The sequence below is a fragment of the Macaca thibetana genome, chromosome 7 (assembly GCF_024542745.1).
Source record: "Macaca thibetana thibetana isolate TM-01 chromosome 7, ASM2454274v1, whole genome shotgun sequence".
Classification (NCBI taxonomy): domain Eukaryota; kingdom Metazoa; phylum Chordata; class Mammalia; order Primates; family Cercopithecidae; genus Macaca; species Macaca thibetana.
The window spans coordinates 36,629,535-36,654,561 of record NC_065584.1 but is presented as its reverse complement, the minus strand read 5'-3'; the positions used below and the strand labels follow the sequence as shown (position 1 = coordinate 36,654,561).

The window sequence follows — 25,027 nt, the reverse complement described above, 5'->3', positions numbered from 1 at the left end:
AATTTAAGTTCATTGTCTTTTTCCAAAATACTGACACAAAAGGATTATGTGAAGTATTGTAAATTAGAAGCATATTATTCTGTTAAATTCGTTTTTCTACAGGATTCTTGGGATGGCCAGCATATTCCAGTACTTTTCTCCATTTTTTGTGGTTTATTAGTGGCAGTGTCTTACCATCTCAGCCGACAAAGCAGTGATCCGTCTGTACTTTTGTAAGTGAACCCAATTGTTACTGAACTAAAGAAATTTAAGTAAGTTGGTGTTTTTTTCAAATAACTTTCAAGATCTCTTTTTTCCAATGCCTTTCCAAAGTGCTTTGGCCTAATCTATAATAAGTTTCAAAATATATTAACTTTGGGTTATTCTAATCAGGTTGGCTGGGAATATTAGTGTTTTCCTTCCCAATTATTGAAACTATGTTTTAATAAAAATATTTTCACTGTATGCTTATTTATGGTATCCTAAACATTTTAGAATTTCTCATTTGGTAATGATTAAATATACTCGAATCATTTGGTTTTCTATCATAAACTTCATTGCCCATTTGAATCACTGATTTTCAGATTATATGTGTATTTTCTATTATTTTTTTCTTTTTTTTTTCACATAAAGCTCTTTAGTGCAATCCAAGATTTTTCCAAAAACGGAAGAGAAAAATCCAGAAGACCCTCTATCTGAAGTAAAAGATCCACTGCCTGAAAAACTTAGAAATTCTGTTGTAAGTTTTAACATTTAGAATCACCTAAAAGACTTAAATCTTAGACAGTTGATCATGTTATATGAGGAACACTTTTTGAAAGTCATTAGTAATTGGAGAAAAATGTATAATTATAATTTATAGGATTAGTTGTACATTGTTGTCTTTATTCCAAATATTAAAATGTAAGAAATGCTCATTCCTCAGACTTGGTTTGTCCATAGAACAGAATACTAAGCATTTTATTTTTAGGTCAGATGAAATTAAGTCATTTCATTGGCCATAGAATTTTTATTCCTATTCGATTTAGACTAGGATCTGAAAGATCAGCATTAACACAAATTAGATTCATTTTGTTGTTGTTGTTCGTCTTGTTGAAAAAAACGGCCTTTGTAAGTCATTTATTAGTTTTTTAGGTTGTTTTATTTCTCAAGGCCAGTCTTAAAACTGTGTGTGTATTCTAGGCTGAAGGAGAGAACAATAATCTGTACTAATGTACTTAAGTAAATGCAGTAGTTTTTAAAATTTTCTAATTTCATGAATTATAATGTTGCTTGTATTCTTTTAGTAATTATTTGAAAAATGATTTCTGTAAATTCATATCTATTTGTGGAATAAAACAAAATCTTTTTTCTCAGTTTTAGGTCATTTTCCTTTGCAAAAGACTGAATTTATATAGATGTTGAATTAGACACATTTACTTTCAGTGCACTTGACCTGTTCACATATTCTTTCAGAAACTTTAGAAATACAAAACTATATCAAGATGTTAGAAGGACTTTTTTCTAACTTCGGTTTCCATGTGGACAGAGAATGTTTCATGTTAAGTATAGTAGGATATTCTGAATCTGGCTTATAAGCATAAATCTAAGAGGTCTGTTGATGACCAAAGATACCAAGAGGTTTCTGATTTTTCTATAACCACTGATAGAACCAAAATCTAATAAGTAAAATGGACTTAAGCATAACAGTTTTCACATGTCAAAAGACCAATGAAAGTATAAGTTATCCAAAGGATATACTAAGGCTGGAGGATCCCCTCAACTCAGGGGTTCTGAGCTCTAGTGTGCAATGACTGTACCAGTGAATAGACGCTGCGCTTCAGCCAGGGCAACATAGTGAGACCCTGTCTCAAAAACAAACATATATGAGTAGAGCATTAGTGCTCTAAATGAAAAATTACAGTACCTTAAGGTACCTTATCTCCTTTCCCCATATGTAAAAGTAAAACTTACAGACCAATGGGGGAATAAAATCTTCATTCTAAAAGACTTTATTGCAATATGTTATACGGCATGCAGAATTAGGTAAGTTGTTCAATTCTTTAGTATTACAGTGTCAAAGCCAAAATATGAGGAAATTGAGGAAGAAAATAAGATTTTTTGTGGTTAATATGTGTAAGAAATCTAGAAGTGTGGCCAGGTGTGGTGGCTCACACCTGTAATCCCAGCGCTTTGGGAGGCCAAGATGGGCGTGTCACTTGAGGTCAGGAGTTAGAGATCAGCCTGGCCAACATGGTGAAACCCTGTCTCTACTAAAAATACAAAAAATTACCCAGGTATGGTGGGGCGTGGTGGTGTGTGCCTATAGTCCTAGCTGCTTGGGAGACTGAAGCAGGAGAATCGCTTGAACCCAGGAGGTAGAGGTTGCAGTGAGCCGAGATTGTCCCACTGCACTCCATCTTAGAGAGAGAGGAGAGAGAGAGAGAGAGAGAGAGAGAGAGAGAATGAATCTAGAAGTGTGAAAGTATCAATGAAAAATTCTTTTTTCTTTTCTTTAATACTGACTGAGCTAGCCTGGCAAAAAGTTAATTCTTAAACTGTGCCAATGGGGAATAAAGGTAAAAGATTTTAAAAATTTTTATGTAATTGTTTAATAATTCTTTTTTTCCCTACAGAGTGAGCGATTACAGTCTGACCTGGTAGTATGCATTGTAATTGGTGTGCTATATTTTGCTATTCATGTAAGCACAGTCTTCACAGTATTGCAGGTAAGGAATCATTTTCTCCTTCTATTTATTTGTTTGTTTGAGACAGGGTTTCACTCAGTCACCCAGGCTGGAGTGCATTGTTGTGATCACAGTTCATTGTAACCTTGAACCCCTGGGCTCAAGCGATCCTCCCACTCAGCCTCCCAAGTAGCTAGGACTACAGATGTGCACCACCACACCAGGCTAATTTAAATAATTTGTTGTTGTTGTTGTTTTTTGTAAAAACTGAGTCTTGTTGTGTTGCCCAAGCTGGTCTCAAACTCCTGAGCTCGAGCAATTCTCCTGTCTCAGTTTCCCAAAGTACTAGAATTACAGCTGTGAGCTACTGCACCCAGCCTGTGTATGTTTAGATACACAAATATTTGCCATTGTGTTATAGTCACCTACAGTATTCAGTACAGTAACATGCTGTACATTTTTGTAGCTTAAGAGCAATAGGCTCTACCACATAGCCTCAGTGTCTTGTCTGTGTAAGTACACTCTGATGTTTGCACGATGATGACATTTCCTAGCCACACATTTCTCATGATGTATCCTGTTGTTAAGCAGCACATGACTTATAACTTTGTTTGGACTAATTTCTGATTAGATTTTAATGTTTGTCCATAGTGCTGAAATACATGACTTTTTTTTTTTATTATCAACAAATACTTATTTTCTCATGATTTCTCTGGGTTATGAATCTGGGAGTGGCTTTGCTGGATGATTCTAGCTCTGGATCTTTCATGATGCTACAATCATCTGAGGTTCACTGTTTATAGGCCTCAGTTCCTTCTGATTATTGGCTGGAGACCTCAGTTCCCCTCCATGTGGTCCTCACCATAGGCTACCTAACTGTACTCATAAAATGGCAGCTGGTTTCCCCCAGAGCAAGTGATCCTTGAGAGAGAAAGCCCAAGACAGGAGCTGTACTGTTTTATAACCTGGTATTGGAAATGACATGCCACCATTTCTTCCATATTCTGTTGTGCACATAGACTAACCTTGGTACATTGTGAGAAGAGAATATACTCAAATATAAAAGCAAGAGGCAAGGATCATGGGAACCACTTCAGAAGCTGACTACCGCAGTCCATCAGTAGACCACCATGATCAACATCCCTTCTAAATGCAAAGTGCACATACCCTCTCCTATATCCCCCAAAAGTCTCATTCCAGTATAGTTGGAAGTCTAGAACGTTATAATCTAAATCAGGTTCAGGTATGGGTAAGGCTTCTTAGGTGTTGTTCCTTAAGTACAGCTCATCAAGGACTATTTCTTTCATCTGTAGGGCATGTAATTATCATGTTTAGTGCCCTGCATTATTTTGTGCATATCCATGTTTCCATTTGGTGTCATTTTTCCTCCTGCTTGAAAGATTTCCTAGGACATTTCTTTTTTACTTAGGGACGAAGTCTCACTATGTTTCCCAGGCTGGTCTGGAACTCCTGAGCTCAAGTGATCCTCCCGCCTTGGCTCCAAAGTGCTAGGACTACAGGCATGAGCCACTGCACCCGGCTTCCTCTCCAGTTTAAAATCCCCCTTTCTTGCTGTCCTGGGACATTTCTTGTAGTGAAAATCTGCAACTTTCCTTAGCTTTTGTAGCTCTGAGTAAGTCCTTATTTCACTATTGGTATTGAAAGATACTTCATTGGGTATAAAATTCTAAGACGACAGGTTTTTTCTCTTCTAGTACATGAAGATGTTGTTCCACTGTCTTCTCCCTTTTATTGCTTCTGACTGAATTTATTCCTATGTAGATAACTTTTTCTCTACTGCTTGAAGATTATCTTTTTATCACTAGTTTTTAGGAATTTGATTATGATGTACATTCACATAGTTTTCTTCATGTCTTTGTGCTTGGGGTTTATTGAATCTGTGGTTTATAGTTTTTATTAAATTTGGAAAATTTTGGCCATTATTTCTCTAGACATTCTTCATTTTTTTCAGAATGGGTGTATATTTTTATGGGGTACATGAGATACTTTGATACAGTCATGCAATGTGTAGTAATCACATGGTAAATGGGGTATTCATCCCCTCAAGCATTTGTCCTTCGTGTTATGATCCAGTTATTACTCTTAGTTATTTTTAATGTACAATTAAATGATTATTGGCTGTAGTTACCCTGTTGTGCTATCAAGTACTAGATCTTATTCATTCTTTCTTCTACTTTTTGTACCTATTAACCATCACTGTCTCCCCCCACCACCCCTACTACCCTTCCCAGTCTCTGATAACCATCCCTCCTTCCACTTTCTATTTCCATGAGTTCATTTGTTTTAATTTTTAGCTTCCACAAATAAGTGAAAACATGTGAAGTTTGTCTTTCTGTACCAGGCTTATTTCACTTAACATAATGACCTCCAGTTCCATCCATGGTATAGCAAATGACAGAATCTCATTCTTTTTTTATGGCTGAGTAGTACTCCATTGTGTATATGTACCCCATTTTCTTTATCCATTCATTCATCTGTTGATGGACACTTAGGTTGCCTCCAAATCTTGGCTGATATGAACAGTGCTGCAACAAACATTGAGTACAGATATCCCTTCAATAAAATTGATTTCCTTTCTTTTGAGTATATATCCAGCATTGGGATTGCTGGATAATACGGTAACTCTATTTTTAGTTTTCTCAGGAACTTCCAAACTGTTCTCCATAGTGGTTTTACTAATTTATATTTCCACCAACAGTGGAAGAGTTCAGCAGTGAAGCCATCTGGTCCTGGACTTTTCTTTACTGGGTGACTTTTTGTTATGGCTGCTATCTTTTTACTTGTTATTGGTCTGTTTAGCTTTTGGATTTCTTCATTGTTCAATCTTGTTAGGTTGTATGTGTCTAGGACTTAATCCATTTTCTCTAGATTTTCCAATTTATTCGCATATAGTTGCTCATAGTAGCCACTAATGATACTCTGAATTTTTGCACTATTAGTTGTAATATCTCCTTTTTCATCTCTGATTTTATTTATTTGGGTCTTTCTTTTTCTGGCTAAAGGTATGTCAATTTCATTTATCTTTTCAAAAAGCCAACTTTTTGGTTCCTTGATCTTTTGTATTGTTTCTTCATTTTAATTTAATTTATTTCTGCTCTTACCTTTCTTAGGTCCTAGTTCCTGGAGATACATCATGAGGTTGTTTGAAGTCTTTCTACTTTTTTGATGGAGGCATTTATTGCCTATATACTTTACTATACTGTACCATATTATACTATACTATACTATACTATACTATACTATACTCTTTCCTTTAGCATTTGCTTTTGCTATATTCCATAGGTTTTAGTATGTTGTATTTTCATTTGTATTGGAAATTTTTAAATTTTATTTTCAGTTTTTTTGTTGACCCAGTTTTCATTCAGGAGCACATTGTTTAATATCTGTTTAATTGTACAGTTTCCAAAGTTCCTCTTGTTATTTATTTTTAGTTTTATTTCATAATGGTCTGAGAAGATACTTCATATGATTTCAATTTTTAAAAATTTGCTGAGACTTGTTTCGTTGCATAACATATAGTCTGTCTTGGAGAATGTCCCATGTGTTAATGAGGACAATGTGTATTCTGCAGCTATTGGATGACATAAATGTCTGCTAGGTCTGTTTGTTCTATAGTGCAGACTAAGTCTGATATTTCTTTGTTGATTTTCTGTCTAGGTGCTCTGTGCAATGTTGAAATTGAGGCGTTGATATTCCCAACTATTATTCTATTGGGGTCTATCTCATTAGCTTTAATAATATTTGCCTTATGTATCTGGGTGCTCAGGTGTAGGGTGCATATGTCTTTATAGTTGTTATACCCTTTTCTGAATTGATCCCTTTGTTACTTATTTATTTTTTTGAGACAGAGTCTTACTTTGTCACCCAGGCTGGAGTGCAGTGGTGCGATCTCAGCTCACTGCAAGCTCCGCCTCCCGGGTTCACGCCATTCTGCCTCAGCCTCCTGAGTAGCTGGGACTACAGGTGCCTGCCACTGCGCCCAGCTAATTTTTTGTATTTTTAGTAGAGATGAGGTTTCACCGTGTTAGCCAGGATGGTCTCGACCTCCTGACCTCGTGATCCACCTGCCGTGGCCTCCCAAAGTGCTGGGATTACAGACATGAGCCACCGTATCCGGCCAATACCTTTATTATTATTATAATGGCCTTCTTTGTCTCTTTTCATGTCTTTTGACTTGCAGTTTATTTTGCCTAAGACAAGTATAGCTCTGCCAGTATGCTTTTAGTTTCTGTTTGTCTGGAATATATTTTTAAATGTCTTCTCTCAATCTATGTGTGTGTCTACAGGGGAAATGAGTTTCATATAGGCAGCATATAATTTGACTGTTTTTTAAAAAAAAATTCAAGCAGACTATATTTTTATTTATTTATGTTGATATCAGTATACACATCTGGACAATCTATATCTTTTAGCTGGGGAATTTAAGCCATTTACATTCAAGGTTTTTTGCTAGGTGAAGGCATACTCCCATCATTTTGTTCATTGTTTTCTGAATGTTTTATATATCCTTTGTTCCTTTCTTCCTCTTTTATTATTTACTCTCCAATTTGATTGGTTTTTTGTAGTAATAACATTTGACTTTTTTAAAAAAAAATCATTCGTTTATCTTCTTTACCAATGTTTTTATCCTTTCATGTGTTTTCATGATGGTAGATATCATCCTTCTGCTTCTAATTATAGGACTCATTAATTTCTGGTAGAGCCAGTCTAGTGGTAATAAATTCTCTTAGTCTTTGCTTTTTGCTAAAGATGTTATTTCTCCTTCGTTTTTGAAGGCTAAAGCTTTTCTTGGTATAGTATTTTTAGCTGAGAGTTTTTTCTTTTAGCACTTTGAATGTGTCACCTCATTTTCTTCTGGCTTGTGAGGTTTCTACTGAGAAATTAGATGTTAGTCTAATGGGGGTTTCCTTGTATATAACTTAACCCTTTTCTCTTGCTGTTTTCAGAATTCTCTTTTGGTCTTTGACTTTTGACAGTTTGACTATAATGTGCCTTGGAAAAGACCTTACTGGGTGAATTGTATTTGAGAACTTTGTGTTTCCTGTATCTAGATGTCTAAGACTTGGGAAGTGTTCAGCTATTATTTCCTTAAATAGGCTTTCTATGCCTTTGCTCATTTCTTCTAGAAACTCCAAAATTCAAATATTTGGTCATTTTTGCAGTGTCATATATATCATGTGAGCTTTTTTTTTCCTTCTTTCCTTCCTTCCTTCCGTTTTTTTTTTTTTTAAGATCCATCTTAAAGTTTAGAAATTCTTTCTTCTGCTAGATCTAATCTATTGTTGAAGCTCTTGCTTATATTTTTTATTTCATTTGTTGAATTCTTGAGTTCCAGAATTTCTGTTTGGTTCCCTTTTATGATATATCTCTTTGTTGAGTTTCTCATTTAGATCATGAATTGTTTTCCTGATTTCTTTGTATTACTCTTATGTGTTCTCTCGTATCTCACTGAGTTTCCTTCATATCATTATTTTGAATTCTTTTTCAGACATTTCATAGATTTCCTTTTCTTTGGTATCTATTACTGGAAAATTATTATGTTCCTTTGGAGGTGTTACATTTTCTTGCTTTTTCATGTTTCTTGTGTCCTTACATTGATACATCTGATATAACAGTTTTTCCAATTGTATGGATTGGCGTTTGGAGAGAAAGACTGTTTCCTTTAGATATATGTATAGTGTTGGTTGGACAGGATGCTTTGTCTTTGATTCTGGTTGTGCATGGTAGCGTACTCTCCATATGATTTCTTTGGCCATAATCGGCGTTAGTCATGTCTGTGAATTCCTCAGTGACTCAGGCTGCATTTGTTCATAGAGGCTGTGGTGAGGCATTGCTGGGGATACAGATGCTAGGCTGGCTAGTCCTCAGACGCCAGTAGTGGCTGCAGTGGGTCAGGTGTACTAGTCCTTGGCCCATGGATCGGCATACATGGGTGCCTGTGGTGTTGGGTCTGGGCAGGCTGGTCCATGAGTCTCCAGTCAGCATACTTGGCTATTGGTGGTAGCAGGGAAGAAAAGTTTTAAGATGCATACGTCTTTCTAACAAATGACTTTTCTCCAGTATGAATCAGGATATGGCAACTCAGATGGCAATCCCTGTTGAAGGCCTTGCCACAACCTTCATAGTCACAAATGGTCTCTGTCCTGTGCACTTGTACAGGTATGCATCAAGCTTTTAGGCCTTGTTGTAATTGGTGATGCAATCCAGGAAGGAACAGATGACCCTGCTGCGAAGCATGAGGGGTAGCAGTGGAGAGACTGGGCTGGGCTCTTGTTGGCTGTGATGAACAGGTCAGTGATGGTTATAGATGACATTACCACAGTGACCAAAGCCAGCGGCCGCAGGGCACCTGGGTCTCTATGCCAGGGGACAGGTATACAGCCATGTGCTAAGCCATGTACTGTGAACCAGTGCACGCAGCCACCTGCTCCGGGTGGACCCCGCCTTACCCCATCATCTCTGCTACTAAAAACAATTTAATACATTGCTCTGAACATCTCGTAGAACATTCATGTAATAGGCAATACACCTTAGGCCACTCTCTCGTTATACAATAGTGTAAGACACCAGAGAAAGTAGTTAACACATTTCAAAATATCTGTGATACATGAATAGTCACTAACTTTCAAGGCTGATTAGAACAAACTACATAATTTAGAAATGTTAACCGTAGAAAAATGTTTAGTTCTTATATTCTAAAATGGACATTGTCCATTATCAGATGGAAAACTGAACTGACAAATTAGAATTTCTACGGTAAGTCTCAGAATCACTCCTAATTTTATCACTTTTATTATTATTTTCTTTAGCCTGCCCTCAAGTATGTGTTGTATACATTGGTTGGCTTTGTGGGTTTTGTAACCCATTATGTGCTGCCTCAAGTTAGAAAACAGCTACCATGGCACTGTTTCTCTCATCCTCTGCTAAAGACACTCGAGTATAATCAGTATGAAGTTCGAAGTAAGTATTTCATTAGCACTTTTCTTTTTAATATTCCGAGTTTTTCCCTTTGCTATATTGATAGATGACTGAGTTAAATGAATATCATCACGGAACATTTGGCTTGTGTTTTTTTGCTTAAGTTTGAAGCTGTTAATGAATCTAATCTCTTGCAGGATGCATTAATTTAGCTGAAATATGAGTGTCAGTGTTACAATGCCAATTTTCCACAGAAGAAACTTACTTCTCACCTCTCTAAATTGTTCTTCACAGACTTCTCATTGATGAATCCTCTTTTGTATGTCCATTACTTCTCTTTCCTGACCCTACTCTTCCCCCTAATTAGTTTTCAGCGCCATACAGGCAATCCAGTCCTCTTTAAGGCCTCTCTACTTGAAATAGTTTTAACTTAATGTGTAGGGAGGTAGAAAGGTCTTTGTTCCTGTTTCTGTCAGAGACACTGTGTCCTACCAGAGAGGAGTGTAAAAGAGTTGACAACGTGAAAAGAAATTAAAAACATTTTTAATTGCTGTTATTAGTTCAGATTTGCAATAAGGTATAAAATGATGGAAAAGAGATAGAAGGCTAATTCACTCGCCAAGCTTTTTCCTTACCACTGTAAACCCTGACGTTTCTTTCCTGTTCAAGTATTCAGCTCTTGTTCATTGGCCCCATTATCTATAATATATTGTACTTCCTCAGTTTAGAGAAATAATAATGTTCATACCTATGTCATAATTTATTGTATACCAATGATTATTAAATAAGCCAACTTTTTTCTCACACTTTTTTTTTCAGTTAGCAAATTACTGTAGAGTAAATCATTCAATTGCCTGAAGATAACTTTTTTAGAGAACTCTGAAGCCCTTGAAAGCTTCCTCAAAAAGGAAAATGACATGAAACTGCAGAAGAATCTGGCCCATTTATACCATCAGGAAAATAACTCAGAATGAGATATGTTTTTAATGGTGAACTATTACTGCTTTCATATATAAATGATGACACATATCTAGTTTGTTTTAAAGACCAACACTTTTCGTTAAAATAAATTATTGATCTTATTTTTTTAACCTTAGAATATTTAGTCTAAATACAAATTTTGTTTCAGCATAACATTTTGACATTTATACTACTAACAGCAAAGTTGTTTTTTTCCTTGTACTGATTTTAGCAACTCAAAGAAAAAATATTATATCTTAGAGAACTTCCTAAAACCAGGTGATACTGTTTTCAGATAGCCAAAGAACCATGTTTTAAATCTTTTAGTTTATCCCAGACACTTTCCCCGATGAAATAATATTGTAGCATTGGAAAAAAATTATTGGCAATGAAAATTGCTCTTAAGTATGCGAATTCAAATCATATCGTATTTTTATTTTGGCTGGAAGGAGCAATCTAATGATCTTCAGTAATCTTTTTTTGATAAGTTATAAGCATAAATGAGAAAAGTTATGGTTAAAAACTGAGGTTTCAAGAATTAAAGTTTGAAACTCATCTAAATGATAAATCATGTCTAACTTGCAAATTTGTAAGTATCTGAGAGCTCACAGAAGTTGACAGTTGATTAAAGTACTGGCTTTTTAAAAACATTTTATTTGTAGTTTGGTACTAAATTTGAGTTGTAAAATTTTTCTTTCTCATCACATTGACAAACTACTTCATACGTTAGATGACATGTAGTCTTCTTGATTTATACTGCCTTGTTAGATGCAGCCACGATGATGTGGTTTGAGAAACTTCATGTGTGGCTTCTTTTTGTGGAGAAGAATATAATCTATCCATTGATTGTTCTCAATGAACTGAGCAGCAGTGCAGAGACAATTGCTAGTCCAAAGAAACTGGATACAGAGTAAGTATAATAGTCTTCTAATATTGTCTGACTACTGGGGGCTGTTATAAACAATGTCTTAAGTTGTTGATCAAATATTAAATAATTGTTTCCTTCATGCAAGGCACTGTGAGATTAAAAATTTAGGTGACATTTTGTCCTTGACTTCCCTTTTTTAAACATTTGTTTCTGCTGTTAGCATATTCTCTACTCCAGACATCTCATTGTCAATTGATATTTTATGAGAGGACATTTTAAAAATAAGGTTAATTTTTAATATTAGATGGCTATTTTGATGCACTGTGTAACTTACACCATATAAATGGTCAGTTGCCTCCATAGTCATCTGATGAGCCTGCCTAATAGAGTAGGTACCTATTGTTGAGTCTGCATTAATGTTTTTCATTTGCTAAATGCAGTTGGTGTTAAAGTAATAGAAATATTGAGAAAATAGAGAATCAGATGTCAGAATTATAATACGATTATTTTTAAAACATGGTCCCTTATATAAAGGATAAGAATCATAATGAATAGAATTAAAAGGGAATAGTCAGATACTTTCAGGATGTGATTTATCTAGCTGTATACATCATTTTTGGAAGCTTACATTTAATGTATATATTGTAGGCTTAGTAAAGTAAATGGTGAATTTTATTTTAAGTTACTGTCTCTTCTAATGTTTTCAGTCATGAGTTGATTTGTGTTTTCTTTGTGTCACAGATTAGGTGCTTTAATGATCACCATTGCTGGTTTGAAGTTGCTACGATCCTCTTTTAGCAGCCCTACATATCAGTATGTCACAGTCATCTTTACTGTGCTCTTTTTCAAATTTGACTATGAAGCTTTTTCAGAGACCATGCTGTTGGATCTCTTCTTTATGTCCATACTCTTCAACAAGGTAATTTATCACTGAAAGGAATATCCTTATCTATAAAAACTATCTCCCTGAGTTATACGCTATTTAGTCAGGATTTTTCTTACATTTCATTTGATTTATTATTGTTTAAGTTATCTCTCTTCAACCAGTTATTTAGGAGCACATTGGAATCCCTAAACAAAGATAGTCACTGTGATTTATAAAAGATATATTTCTTGCTATCACTGAGAAGATAAGATTAAGTTATATAAAACAATTAGAGAAACATTAATAAGTATATATTTTGAAATATATAGAATCTCTCAAAAAGTATATAGTTTTGAATAATTTTAGAAACAGAAGTGGTAATAATTGAATTGGGCTCTGTAGGCCAGTGAAACAGGTAGATGCTGAGGAGATTGAGGCTAGGTGGGAGCAGTCAGAAATTAGATTGATGTGACATTTGCAGAATACTCTGAACTTTACAGGCTGCTGCTAAAATTCATTATCCACCCATAAGATAGATGTTCTTAGGCCTTTTACAAATTAGATGGTAAAATCTTGGTCCTCTGCCTCCTAACCCAAGAATCATTTTGCTGAATCACACTACCTTTCTCAATGAAATAGGCTGTACAGTCAGATTATTTGTCAGTGAAATAGTGATTAAATTTCATGTTAACACTGACCACATACAAAGGACTTTGACATATATTATCCCATTTGATAGGTAACAGAGAGCTGAAGCAAATGAACAGCTACAAAACACAATGAAATTCCAATTTTAGGAAAGTTAGCCTGGTCAGCCACATTTGGCTTCAGTTGGGGAAGAGAGAACCTAAAGGTACGGAGAACAGCTTAAGCGATGATGGCAGTAATTCAGATGTGATAGTAGTCTGATCTAGGATGGGGAACAGTAAAAATGGAAAGCCATTTCACTGATAGTCAATTTCAATATTGTGATAAATAGCTTCGAAAATATTTCGGTATTATATCTGTTCAGTCACTAATTTGCATTTTTATCATTTATTTCCTCTTCTAGTGAGTATGGTTATTAACCAAAGGAGGAAGCCAGAAAGTTAATCAGAGAATTGTATAAAGAAGCATGTGGTTTCTCACAAACTCAAATATTTAGATTGAAAATTGTATTTCATCTTATACTGGTTGGAAAAAAGTGAAAGTTGCAGTAAAATATAAAGTAAATAATCTTTGAAATATAGTTGCTACACTTAACTCTGCATTAGTTTGGATTTTCTTAATACTTTTATTGTTAAACATATTTTTTAAAACAAAAAACTGTTTTAGAACTGTTCTAGATGCTTAAGCTACACCAATGAACAAAACAGAGAAAGCTGTCCCTTTGAGTTTGTATTCGAATTGGTCAGTAGATAGAATTTAACAGTGACAATCGGTGGTATTCAAGGGATTTCTTCAGATATATTTTTTACTTTAAGATATCATTGTAAGGTATATCATGGATTTAATAACCTTTTAATAAAAATTACATGTATAAAAGAATCCCTTTACCTACCAACCCTTACATATTGTTACATATTGTTCTTTTCTTTAATGTTACAGTTAAAATTGAAGTACAGTTTGTTTCACACTTAGAATCTGAAGAGGTTTCTGAGTCATTGCTTTTAAGTCATTGTAATGGCATCATGATGATATATACACGCTGCTTTTACTTACCATGATCCTGATTACATTAGTGCCGAGGTCTGCATAATTTTGAGTCATGGCAAAAATAATTTTGAATCATGGCAAAAATACTGCAGTTCATCTACAATTTTTTAATTGGTTGGAGTTGTGATTTCTTTTTTTAAATTGGAAGTTAAGTAAGTTCATTTGTAAATCAGTTAAAGTATTTTAAAGGATGAGGGGATTGTTGCCTAATCATGCAGAGGCAGTCTTGGACAAGTACAGCAACTCTGATTCAGCATTGAAAAACTGCTCAACTGTAACATATCCAATCTTAAATAAAATTAAAATGTGTATCCTGTTTCCACTGACAGCAATTAAGGTTATGAACAGATGCCTAGTATACACAACTAAATTTCTATGGAAACAGACGGTGACAACTATATTACAGCTGCTGTTTTCACATTCCTTTTGACATTACGTTTAAAACATACTCAGTTTCCATAGCACTAAAATTTGCGGAAAATGTGTCTTAGAATAAAATAAATATATGTATTACTTTAGCTTTGCAGACATCTTGATTTTTTTTTTCAAGAACAATTATTTGACTGCTTTCTACCTTTCTTTGTTTTGCTTGTAGTAGCGTAATATGGCCAGTAGAGGGCATAGAATTTTTTTTTTTTTTTTTTTAAACAGATGAAACATAAATCCATATATAGCTACCTATCTTTACTTAGAAAGTGTCTTTACTCAGAAATAAGTGCAGCATTTAGGCAGTTGATATATCTTTTCCTATTATGCAAATGGCAAATAATTTCAATGCCATTTCCCTATTAGGAGGAAAATACATTTTACAGATTTTTCATTTTCTAATTCAAATATCTGATAAGTTTTTTTTTTTTTTTTTTTTTACTGACAGCTATTCTTTTCCTCCTGCAGCTTTGGGAACTCCTTTATAAACTGCAGTTCGTGTATACCTATATTGCCCCGTGGCAGATCACATGGGGTTCTGCTTTCCATGCCTTTGCTCAGCCTTTTGCAGTTCCTCGTATCCTTCTAATTAAAGTTTAATAAGAATGGGCAGTCATATCCTTGACAAGAACGTTGGTTTATAGGCATAATCTTTCACAGGCATAGATAAAGTTTACTGTGTAATAAATTGTCAAAAATTCATAATCTTGGCCGGGCGCAGTGGCTCACGCCTGTAATCCCAGCACTTTGGGAGGCCGAGGCGGGCAGATCACCTGAGGTTGGGAGTTTGAGACCAGCCTGACCAACATGGACAAACTGCATCTCCTCTGAAAATACTAAATTAGCCGGGTGTGGTGACACATGCCTGTAATCCCAGCTACTCGGGAGGCTGAGGCAGGAGAATCTCTTGAACCCAGGAGGTGGAGGTTGCGGTGAGCCGAGATCGCGCCATTGCACTCCAGCCTGGGCAGCAAGAGTGAAACTCTGTCTCAAAAAAAAAAAAAAAAACCATAACCTTTTATATCCACACCTATACTGTTGATTGTTTAACTTGTATTAATATCTGTAGCCCACAGATCATCTGAACATAAGAAAAGTATTCAGGTTTTGTAAGAAAGTAATGCTGATTTTAAATCTTACATTTGCATATGTGAATATTAAAGTCCAGGAATCTTTAATACATAAAAGAAATGTTTAGTATTATTTTTTAATAAATGAAAGTACAAAACATTTTTTCATAATGTGATATGAAACTGATAGAATTAAACTTCTGTAAAAAATTTTCTACTCCCACTATTTCTTAGTGTTTTCTAAATAATAGTAAGGGAGTAAGGGTTAGTAACCACATTGATATGGAAAGACAGACTTACGGTATCTGCAAGCTTTAGTTTTAACCTTGTGGAAAATTGAACTCTAACATCTCTTCCCAAGATTAATATATGAACTTTTACTAAATACGTATTAGCAAATATTGATTTGGCTCCTTTGAAAACATCATACCAGGTTGAACTTTCTGTACGTCTTTCTGTTGGTGACCCCTTAATGGCTGCCCAGCGATACCTTCTTTTGTATTCTTCTGGTGACCCTCAGTTCTCTAATTGATGTAATCTAAATGTATCTGCTAGGTTTTTGTGAGGTTTTTTTGGTATCTGTGCTCAGATGAATTTCAGTGTCCTTAACTAGTTTTCCCATAGATTCAGCCATGCTGTTTATTCAGGCTGCTGTCTCGGCCTTCTTCTCTACTCCACTGAACCCCTTTCTGGGAAGTGCAATATTCATCACTTCATATGTCCGACCTGTGAAATTCTGGGAGAGAGACTATAAGTGAGTAAAGTAAAACACTTGAAAGACAATTTTTATCTTTTCTACTAGGAAAAACTATTGACAGCATTATTATTAGAATTTATAGTTCATAATTTATTGTGTTGAAATATTTGTTTTTGCTAAAACTTTATAAATATTTTTAAAATTTGAAAAGTGTATAAAAAAAGAGGCCAGAGGAAATTACTTTTTATTTTTTATTTTTCTTGTCTTTTTTTTTAAACAGTATCTCATTCTGTTGCCCAGGCTGGAGTGCAGTGGTGCGTCTCGGCTCACTACAACTTCCGCCTCCTGGGGGCTCAAGTGATCCTCCTGCCTCAGCCTCCCGAATAGCAGGGACTACAGGCTTGAGCCACCACGCCAGCTAATTTTGGTATTTTTTATAGAGACAGAGTTTCACAATGTTGCCTATACTGCTCTCAAACTCCTGAGCTCAAGCGACCCACCTGCCTCAGCCTCCCAAAGTGTTAGGATTACAAGCTTGAGCCACTGTGCCCAACCATTTTTTTCTACTTAGAAGATATTTTTAAACATTGTTCTGATTGAATATGTTCATTTTTATATTTTTTTCTTTCAGTGATATTAGAATTATTTCACATTAATAATACTCTGCAACTTTTTGCTATATAATATCATTATAACAGTCATCATAATGAGTTATAGTTTTTTTAGAAATACCTGGCTATTTCTAAAGCTAAATTTTTATAGGTTATTTCTGCTATTTTGAGAAGATAAGTTTTTAATGACCATCTTTGTGCATGAATTATTTTCTCCATTTAGGCTTAGTTCCTTGGGCTAGCTATTTAATCTAAAGCTTAGTAACTGTATTTGTATGTAATCTCTCCAAATTTCATTTTATTTCAGAAAACATTCCTAGAAGGGAATGCTTTTAGGAGTTATGAGTTATGGAGCATAAACATTTTAAAGGCTTTTAATGTATATTAACACATTGGTTTAGAAAGAGCTTGTACTAATTCATAATTCTACTGACCATCTCCATTACTGTCTTTCTCTCTATACTTTCACAAATTGGCATATTTAATAGGTGAAAATTGTAATCTCACCTTTTAAACAGTGGACTAGTTTGTAGGTTTGAAACTAAATCTCTGGTCCTTTATCTAAAACCACACATGGTATTTCCCATTTTGGTGAATTTCGGTGTTGTTTATTATTATTATTATTCTGGACCAGTTAGCCCAAAGTAATGTTCAATGGCTGCAGTTCTTAACTTTTTGGATTTAGAACCCCTTTATACTCTTTTTTTTCTTTTCTTTTTCTTTTTTTGAGACAGAGTTTTGCCCTTGTCATCCAGGCTGCAGTGCAATGGCACAATCTCGACTCACTGCAACCTCCGCCTCCTGGAGTGCAATGGCGCCATCTTGACTCACTGCAACCTCCGCCTCCCAGGTTCAAGCAATTCTCCTGCCTCAGCCTCCCGAGTAGCTGGGATTACAGGCGCCCACCAGCACGCATGGCTATTTTTTATGTTTTTAGTAGAGAGGGGTTTCACCATGTTGACCAGGCTGATCTTGAACTCCTGAGCTCAGGTGATCCACCCGCTTCGGCATCCCAAAGTGCTGGGATTACAGGCGTGAGCCACTGTGCCCGGCCTTATGCTCTTAAAAGTTATTGGAAACACTAGAGTTTTAAAAATACGGATTTTATCTACTAATATTTACTAGAGTGGGAAGAAAAACTCAAAAATTTCAAATGTTTACTTATTAACTAATTTAAAAATAACAATGATGTATCTATTGTATATTTGTGTAAATAACATTTTAAAGTTATGAATAACTATATTTACACTCCCCCAAAAAATTAGTGAGAAGAGTGGCCTTGTTACATAGTTTTGCAAATCTCTTAATGTCTGGCATATTAAAAGACAGGTGGATTCTCGTGTCTACCTATACATTCAATCATCTGCAGTATATTGTTTTGATTGAAGTATCTGAAAAAAAAATTCAGCTTCACACTCACCGTGTTGGCCAGGCTGGTCTGGAACTCCTGACCTGAAGTGATCCACCTGCCTTGGCCTCCCAAAGTCCTGGGATTACAGGCATGAGTCACCTTGCCCAGGCAAAAAAGAAGTATTCTAGTAGCCTTTTAAGACAATCCTGGATATTTTTCTTTGATTTTTCACTGAAACCCAAGAAATGGGAGCTTCTTAAAAGTTACTTGCAATATGGAATCTAAAACCATGTCTGTGAACTTTTGGAACTATATGACATCAAAATCCACTCATCTGTCTTACACCCTGAATGGATCTTTTACCCATGCATACTTTTGTAACATTTTATATTGGTCATTTGGAAAATACTACTTCACTGAGTAATGTAGATTTTCTAAATGTTGACACATTTTATTATGTAATGATGTTTAAAATATGTTCATTGGTATCACCACCAATCAGAAAGAAATTTTAATTATTGGGAAGCTGTCAAGCTTATCGTGGTAGATAGGAGTTTCCCAAATTTTCATTTTTGTTTGAAAATTCAGATTTTTATTATTGTCAACAGGTATTGCCGGTTGTTTTCCTTGAAATAACAGGCTCACTTTCTTTATTTTTGGGAAATATCTGTCAAATGACCACATCTAAATAATCTCATAATTTTTCCATCAGGGTTAAGTAAAAATGGTGTTCCAAGAAAAAAAAACAGCTAGTTCAGCTCAGAGGTCAAGCAGTTGCACAAATGCTTCCCCTCATGACAGCCAATGTACTTCAGAAGGCAGCAGAAGTGCTTCATATATATTTTCTCATTTTGCCATACAGAGTATTAAAAAGGCCTGTACTGTGAGTTGAGATTTAATAAGTTTGATACTTTTTACTGCTTCATTAGGGACATATTTATGTGCAACTTGGATTTTTTGTTTGCTTTATTGTGCAAGTGTAGCAGCGAAGGGTAGAACAGTTTGGTGCTGCTGCCTTGATTCATGCCCAGGCACCGCAGTCTTACCCACCATTGCTTTAGTACCACCAGTGCAGTTGTCAACACAATGTAAAAAGCAAGTAACAGCTCAGTGTTACTTTGAAAATAGTTTTGATCTGGAAAACTGCCCAAAAGAGCCTTAGGTTCTATGGACCACATTTTGGGAACTACTGTTCCAAAGAACATTGCATCACTGAGCATTAATAGATTATACCTTCCTTTGGCAAAGAATGTTCTCACCTCTTTGAATTTTTAAGAACCATGTACAGTATACATTTTTTTCATCCTGGTCAGCTTTTTTATCACAGTGCGTGCATAGATATCTTTCCATACACTGTACAGTAAAAAAAAAAATCTGCTGTGTTCATGTGTGGTGAAGGGGGGAGAATTTTAATTCCTAAAAGTGTGCTAACAAGGCGTTTTATTGTTATACTAATCACAGGTTTTTTCCAGAGATTTTCATAAAGTGGTAACCTTTATTTTATATGTTTCCTATAGTTTCTCCCTCACTCTTAATTGTTAAATATTTTTTAATGTAAAGAAAGTTACTAAAAATGTTTTATTTTCTTTAGCACAAAACGAGTGGATCATTCAAATACCAGACTGGCTTCCCAGCTTGATAGAAATCCAGGTAATAGCTCTATTTGTGAATAAGGAGGCAAGTCTAAGGATTTGTTTTTATATATATATATGTTTATATTCACTCCTAACTTGTTGGGAATCCTCTATGAATCCCAAATATTCACTTTTAAAAACTAAGTATTTGTTTTACTTTTGCAAAACATATATGAATTACAGTATCTACAATTTATATATCCACCGTTTATAAAATGCATCTTAAGAAAGCTTATAAGAATGAAAAATTCCATTCAAAGATAGTTCTTACATAGGATAAAATGTAGAAAAATGTTAAAATAAAACTGGTCAGATGTTTTCAAGGGTCTGTAATCAGACTGACACATGTTTTATTAATATGTTTCCTTCCACCCTTCCCTCAATGTTTAGGTCAATATTAATTTAATTTGATTCAGTTTATTGTGTACAGAGATGTCATCAAGTGGGGGCATATGCCAGTCAGGATAGAGCTTTAGTGGGTGACACCTTGCTGGTGTTACCATTATCTAAAGTGTGGTTCTTAGTCTTATCATTTGGGAAACATCATTTTATTGGCCCACTCAATAGTAATCTGTCACAGAGAATGAGAGATTAGCATATCAACCAGAACCTCAGTGTATTAATTTACTAAAATGAATATTACTCTCAAATACACTGGAATATTTGCGTCCATTTGACTCATAAATTCCCTCAAATCTGATTAATTCTCAGTGATAACATTGGACTAAGGAGAACTAGTTATTTGATACTAATGACCATCATCATCATGTTCTGGTAAAGAAAATAAGCATTTCAGCTCTAGTATGTGCTTGTAAGGGGCTAGATTTATCTTGCTGATGACGCCATTCTGCATAACCAAAGGCCATGTCCTGAATCAGTATATACATTTTTGTGTTGTGCTGACATAGAATTGATACAGCCATTGTGTTGACATTAGAATTTGGAGTTTCCTTTCATTATTTTATTCAGTTAGGCTAGGTTTAAAATAATTATTACACTTTGAATATCTTACCATTCTGCAATACTATACTTGGGGCATGCATTTACAGATTATTGCTTTGCATGAGTTACTTCTAGAGATGGTCATATAATCTATTAAGTGATGTTTATTTTAATTCCTTCCTTCCTTCCTTCCTTCCTTCCTTCCTTCCTTCCTTCCTTCCTTCCTTCCTTCCTTCCTTCCTTCCTCTTTCTCTTTCTTTCTCTTTCTTTCTCTTTCTTTCTCTTTCTTTCCCTTCCCTTCCCTTCCCTTCCCTTCCCTTCCCTTCCCTTCCCTTCCCTTCCCTTCCCTCCCTTCCCTCCCTCCCCTCCCCTCCCCTCCCCTCCCCTCCCCTCCCCTCCCCTCCCCCCTCCCCTCCCCTTCGTCTCAACATGGCTAATATTGACTAACCAACTTCTTTTTGATTGTCTCATTTGTTCAAATCTTGTATTATGTTTTATTTGTTCAAATCTTGTATTATTTTATCTGCTTCCTTTACTAAATAGTCTTTTTGTTCTTCTTCTGAATTCTTTTATTTTTCTCATTTCTCTTACATGGTTTTAATTATAAGGCATATTTTATTGAATAATTGCTAACTGTTGAGGAGGTCGAAAAGTCCTTAGATTGCTTCAAGTCAAATTCTCACATTTTGTGAATGAGAACCATAGATTCTGGGAGGTTATGTGACTTATAAATCTAAATTCATTTTCCTGTGTTTTACTTATGTAGAAACTGTAAGGGTATGAATGTTATTTTCCTTGTCAAATAAATATGTGCGAGAAGTTTTTAATATTTTTAACAATCTTGTTTGTCAAGAGGACTTAAGGTGAAATTTAACTTTTTTTTAAATCCCTTTTTATAGGATCAGATGACAACAATCTGAATTCCATCTTTTATGAGCATTTAACTAGATCCCTACAACACAGCCTCTGTGGTGATTTGCTGCTAGGACGATGGGGAAACTACAGTACAGGGGACTGTTTCATCCTTGCCTCTGACTATCTCAATGCATTAGTACACCTTATAGAGATAGGCAATGGTCTGGTCACTTTTCAGCTGCGGGGACTTGAATTCAGAGGTAAGACATTCATTCACCTTTTATTTCTGTAGCATACTCCTGTGGCACCTTACTTTTACATGTTTCTCTTTCAAACCAGAAGTTGTCATAGAATTAGATATTTGGGATTGTGGAATGAGAAAAGTTGTTAAAGAGTAAGTATTAGATTTTTTCACCCACATTCCATATTCCAAGAAGAATCATATTTGCAGTATGGCTTTATATATAAAAGTAGTAGTGTTAGTGTATAGTTGATTTGTTTTCCTGGATATGTTGAATTTCTGTTGTTCTGTGCATGGTTTCTTGCTGGTCCCTTTTGTGACCAGTTGCATAAATTTGTTGGACGGCTAGCAGCATGGAATGCTGAATTTTTGTGTGAGGCAGAATAGTTAACTGAGTTACGTTCATATAGACACCATGCCTTTGTCTTCAACAATTTTTTTAAATTGAGGTGAAATTCACATAAAATAAAATTAATGTTTAGGGCGAAGAAATCACAGGAGCATTTAGTACATTCACAGTGTTGGGCAGCCACCACCTCTGTCTCATTCCAGAGCATTTTCATCACTCCAAAATAAAACGCTGTACCCATTAAGTAGTTACTGGCCATTTTCCTTTCGATCAGCCCTCTACAGTTTTATGTACTGATAAAGTTATTTCTTTACAGAAAATCATGCATTCAGAAACATCAACTTGATATTATCAATTCCTGTAAAACTGAATAACATGTAAGCACGAGTAGAAACTGGTTTCATTGGATGTTTCAAGTCCTGTTACTGAATATCTTTCCAGTGTAGGAAACATTTTGACTTAAGAGTTTTCAGAGAGTTTTTTATCTATTCGAAGTGCTTTGGAGCATTTTTAGTCTGGAATAGAAACAAGAAAGCATTTGATTAGAAAGAGGGCGAAGCCAGATCTATAACCCCACAGCTTTATTTTCATCCTAGTGTTACATAAGAAGGCTTGCACCTTAGCTATGGAGTGTCTATGTTAGTGGAGCAAGTACTAGTCTAGAAGTTACATTGTTGGCTAGAAATAAATCTTTAGCTGTGCAGCACTCAATGGAGTAAATGTTGATGTTTACTTGTGATCTGTTTATAATCCATTCATATTCTCTCATTCTTCAAAATATCCTGTTCTTGTCTTATGAATATTTGTTTCTGCCTCTCCCATCAGAAGCCTAGGACCTTCTGGAGTCTTAACCCCAGGCTGTTCAAACCTAATCCAACTAGGCTCATCCAAAAGTTAGCATACCCTTACCACCATTCCTACTACTGCAGTGACTTTTAGCTTCCTTTTTAAGTTTTGGCACCTGAAGACTTCATCCTTATTTTTAAATTTTAATTTAATTTTTAAAACAAATGTGTTGGGAGGCTGTTTTATCTAACATTTCTACATATGTGAAATGGAAGGGGAGTGTTCTTCTTACCGTCTACTCACTCCATCATATTGATCAGTAGTTCTCCAAATCAGAAAAGTTATCCAGATTTTCAGTCTCTGGTATTGAGTAGATTCAGATAAACTTTTGGATAAATCTTTTGCTATGTAAATGCTAATTATTTGCCAATCGAAACTCAAATTTGAAAATACAGCAACCTTGACTATTTGAAATCCTATAGATTTGGGTAACAAGGGATACCTTTAATTCTTAACTCAGACATGAGCATTTATTTTCTTTAAGAGACAGGTGTCTTGCTCTGTCACCCAGGCTGGAATGCAGTGTCATGATCACAGCTCACTACATCCGCAAACTCCTGGGCTCAAGGAGTTGCCTCTTGCCTCAGCCTCCTGAGTAGTTGGGACTACAGGTGCACACCACCACTCCTGGCTAATTTTTTTTTAATTTTAATTTTTGTAGAGATGGGAGTCTCACCATCTTGCCAAGACTGGTCTTGAACTCCTGAACTCAAGTGACCCTCCCACCTTGACCTCCCAAAGTGCTGAGATTGTAGGTGTGAGCCACCACACCCAGCCGGGATTTTTTTAAAGACACATTTGATCATGGCATTCTTATGCTTAAAATTTTCCAGTGACTTCTCATTGCATTTAAGATAGAATTCAAATGCCCGAACACATCATATAGTACTCTGTGATCTAGCCTCTGCCATTTTCTCCATCCTCACTTTACAGCACTATCCGCACTCACTGTAGCCACACTGGCCTTCTTGCAGTTTCTTAGATGTGCTAAATTCTTTGCTAAGGACTCCTTATTGCCCTTCATTTTGCCAGAAAGTACCAGTCATCTCTCTTCCTCCCCTAATCCTCCGTCTGGCTAATTCCTTTGCCTGAATGTCGCTTTCTCAGAGAAGCCTTCTCTAGCCACCTATCGTATGTGATTATCTCGTTTTACCATGTTTTTATTGTTAGATTCTTACACAGTCATGGACTGCAGCAATGGACTGCATATATCACAGTGGTCCCTTAACATTATAATGGAGCTGAAAAATTCCTGTTAGTGACATCGTAGCCATTCTGTCCTATCACAAAGCATTACTTGTGTTTATGGTGATGCTGGTATAAACAAAACTGTGCTACCAGTCATATAAAAATCTAGCACATACAATTATATACACTACATAATACTAGATAATGATAATAAACAACTATGCATTTACTATGTTATACTATACTTTTTATGGTTAGAATGTCCTCCTTGTACTTACAAAAAAAAAGTTTACTTTAGAGCAGTATGTCTTGTTATGCCAGTGGCAGAGTCATACATCTCACATTTACTGTATCTCTTTATTGCATCATTTTCTCTGTATTTGATTTGATCTTGTGTCATTTTGTTTTATGGCCCCTACATGTACCAAATTCACAGCTAATGTTGCCGGGAAGAGGCCACATCGAGTAGATTGACCAGGAAGCTAAATTAAAAGTGGTTAAGGACTATGAAGGTGGCAAATCAGCAATGGTTATTGCCAGGTAATTGTGTCCCATTCCACCATAGCTGTGATCTTGAAGAACAAGAGCAAAGTGACAGAAGCCATTAAAGGATCTGCTTCATTGAAGACAAAAAGATGAACAAAAATTTGAAAAGGGCCTAAATCATATATGGAAAAACTACTGAAGACCAGACACAGAAGCATATTATACCTCTCAGCATCACGACAATCACAGACAAAACAAAAAGTTTGTTTGGGATATTGAAAGAAAAGGTTGAACACAACTACAGTGTTGAATTTTCTGCTAGCTCTGGGTGATTTTATTCAAGAATTGTTATTTATTGC

The 25,027-nt window shown here is 35.4% G+C and overlaps 1 protein-coding gene across 9 annotated transcripts in view; it reads left to right on the top strand.

The window, feature by feature from the left end:
- Positions 1–25,027, top strand: part of PCNX1 (pecanex 1) — a 211,224-nt gene that overhangs the window by 133,204 nt on the left and 52,993 nt on the right. For all 9 annotated transcript variants that reach the window (XM_050797302.1, XM_050797310.1, XM_050797309.1 and 6 more), the window contains 10 exons: positions 103–212; positions 613–718; positions 2,595–2,687; positions 9,476–9,626; positions 11,313–11,454; positions 12,154–12,331; positions 14,867–14,975; positions 16,093–16,222; positions 19,719–19,777; positions 21,603–21,818. In XM_050797302.1, the coding sequence (XP_050653259.1) occupies positions 103–212; positions 613–718; positions 2,595–2,687; positions 9,476–9,626; positions 11,313–11,454; positions 12,154–12,331; positions 14,867–14,975; positions 16,093–16,222; positions 19,719–19,777; positions 21,603–21,818 (1,294 nt within the window). The remainder of the gene's footprint in view (positions 1–102; positions 213–612; positions 719–2,594; positions 2,688–9,475; positions 9,627–11,312; positions 11,455–12,153; positions 12,332–14,866; positions 14,976–16,092; positions 16,223–19,718; positions 19,778–21,602; positions 21,819–25,027) is intronic.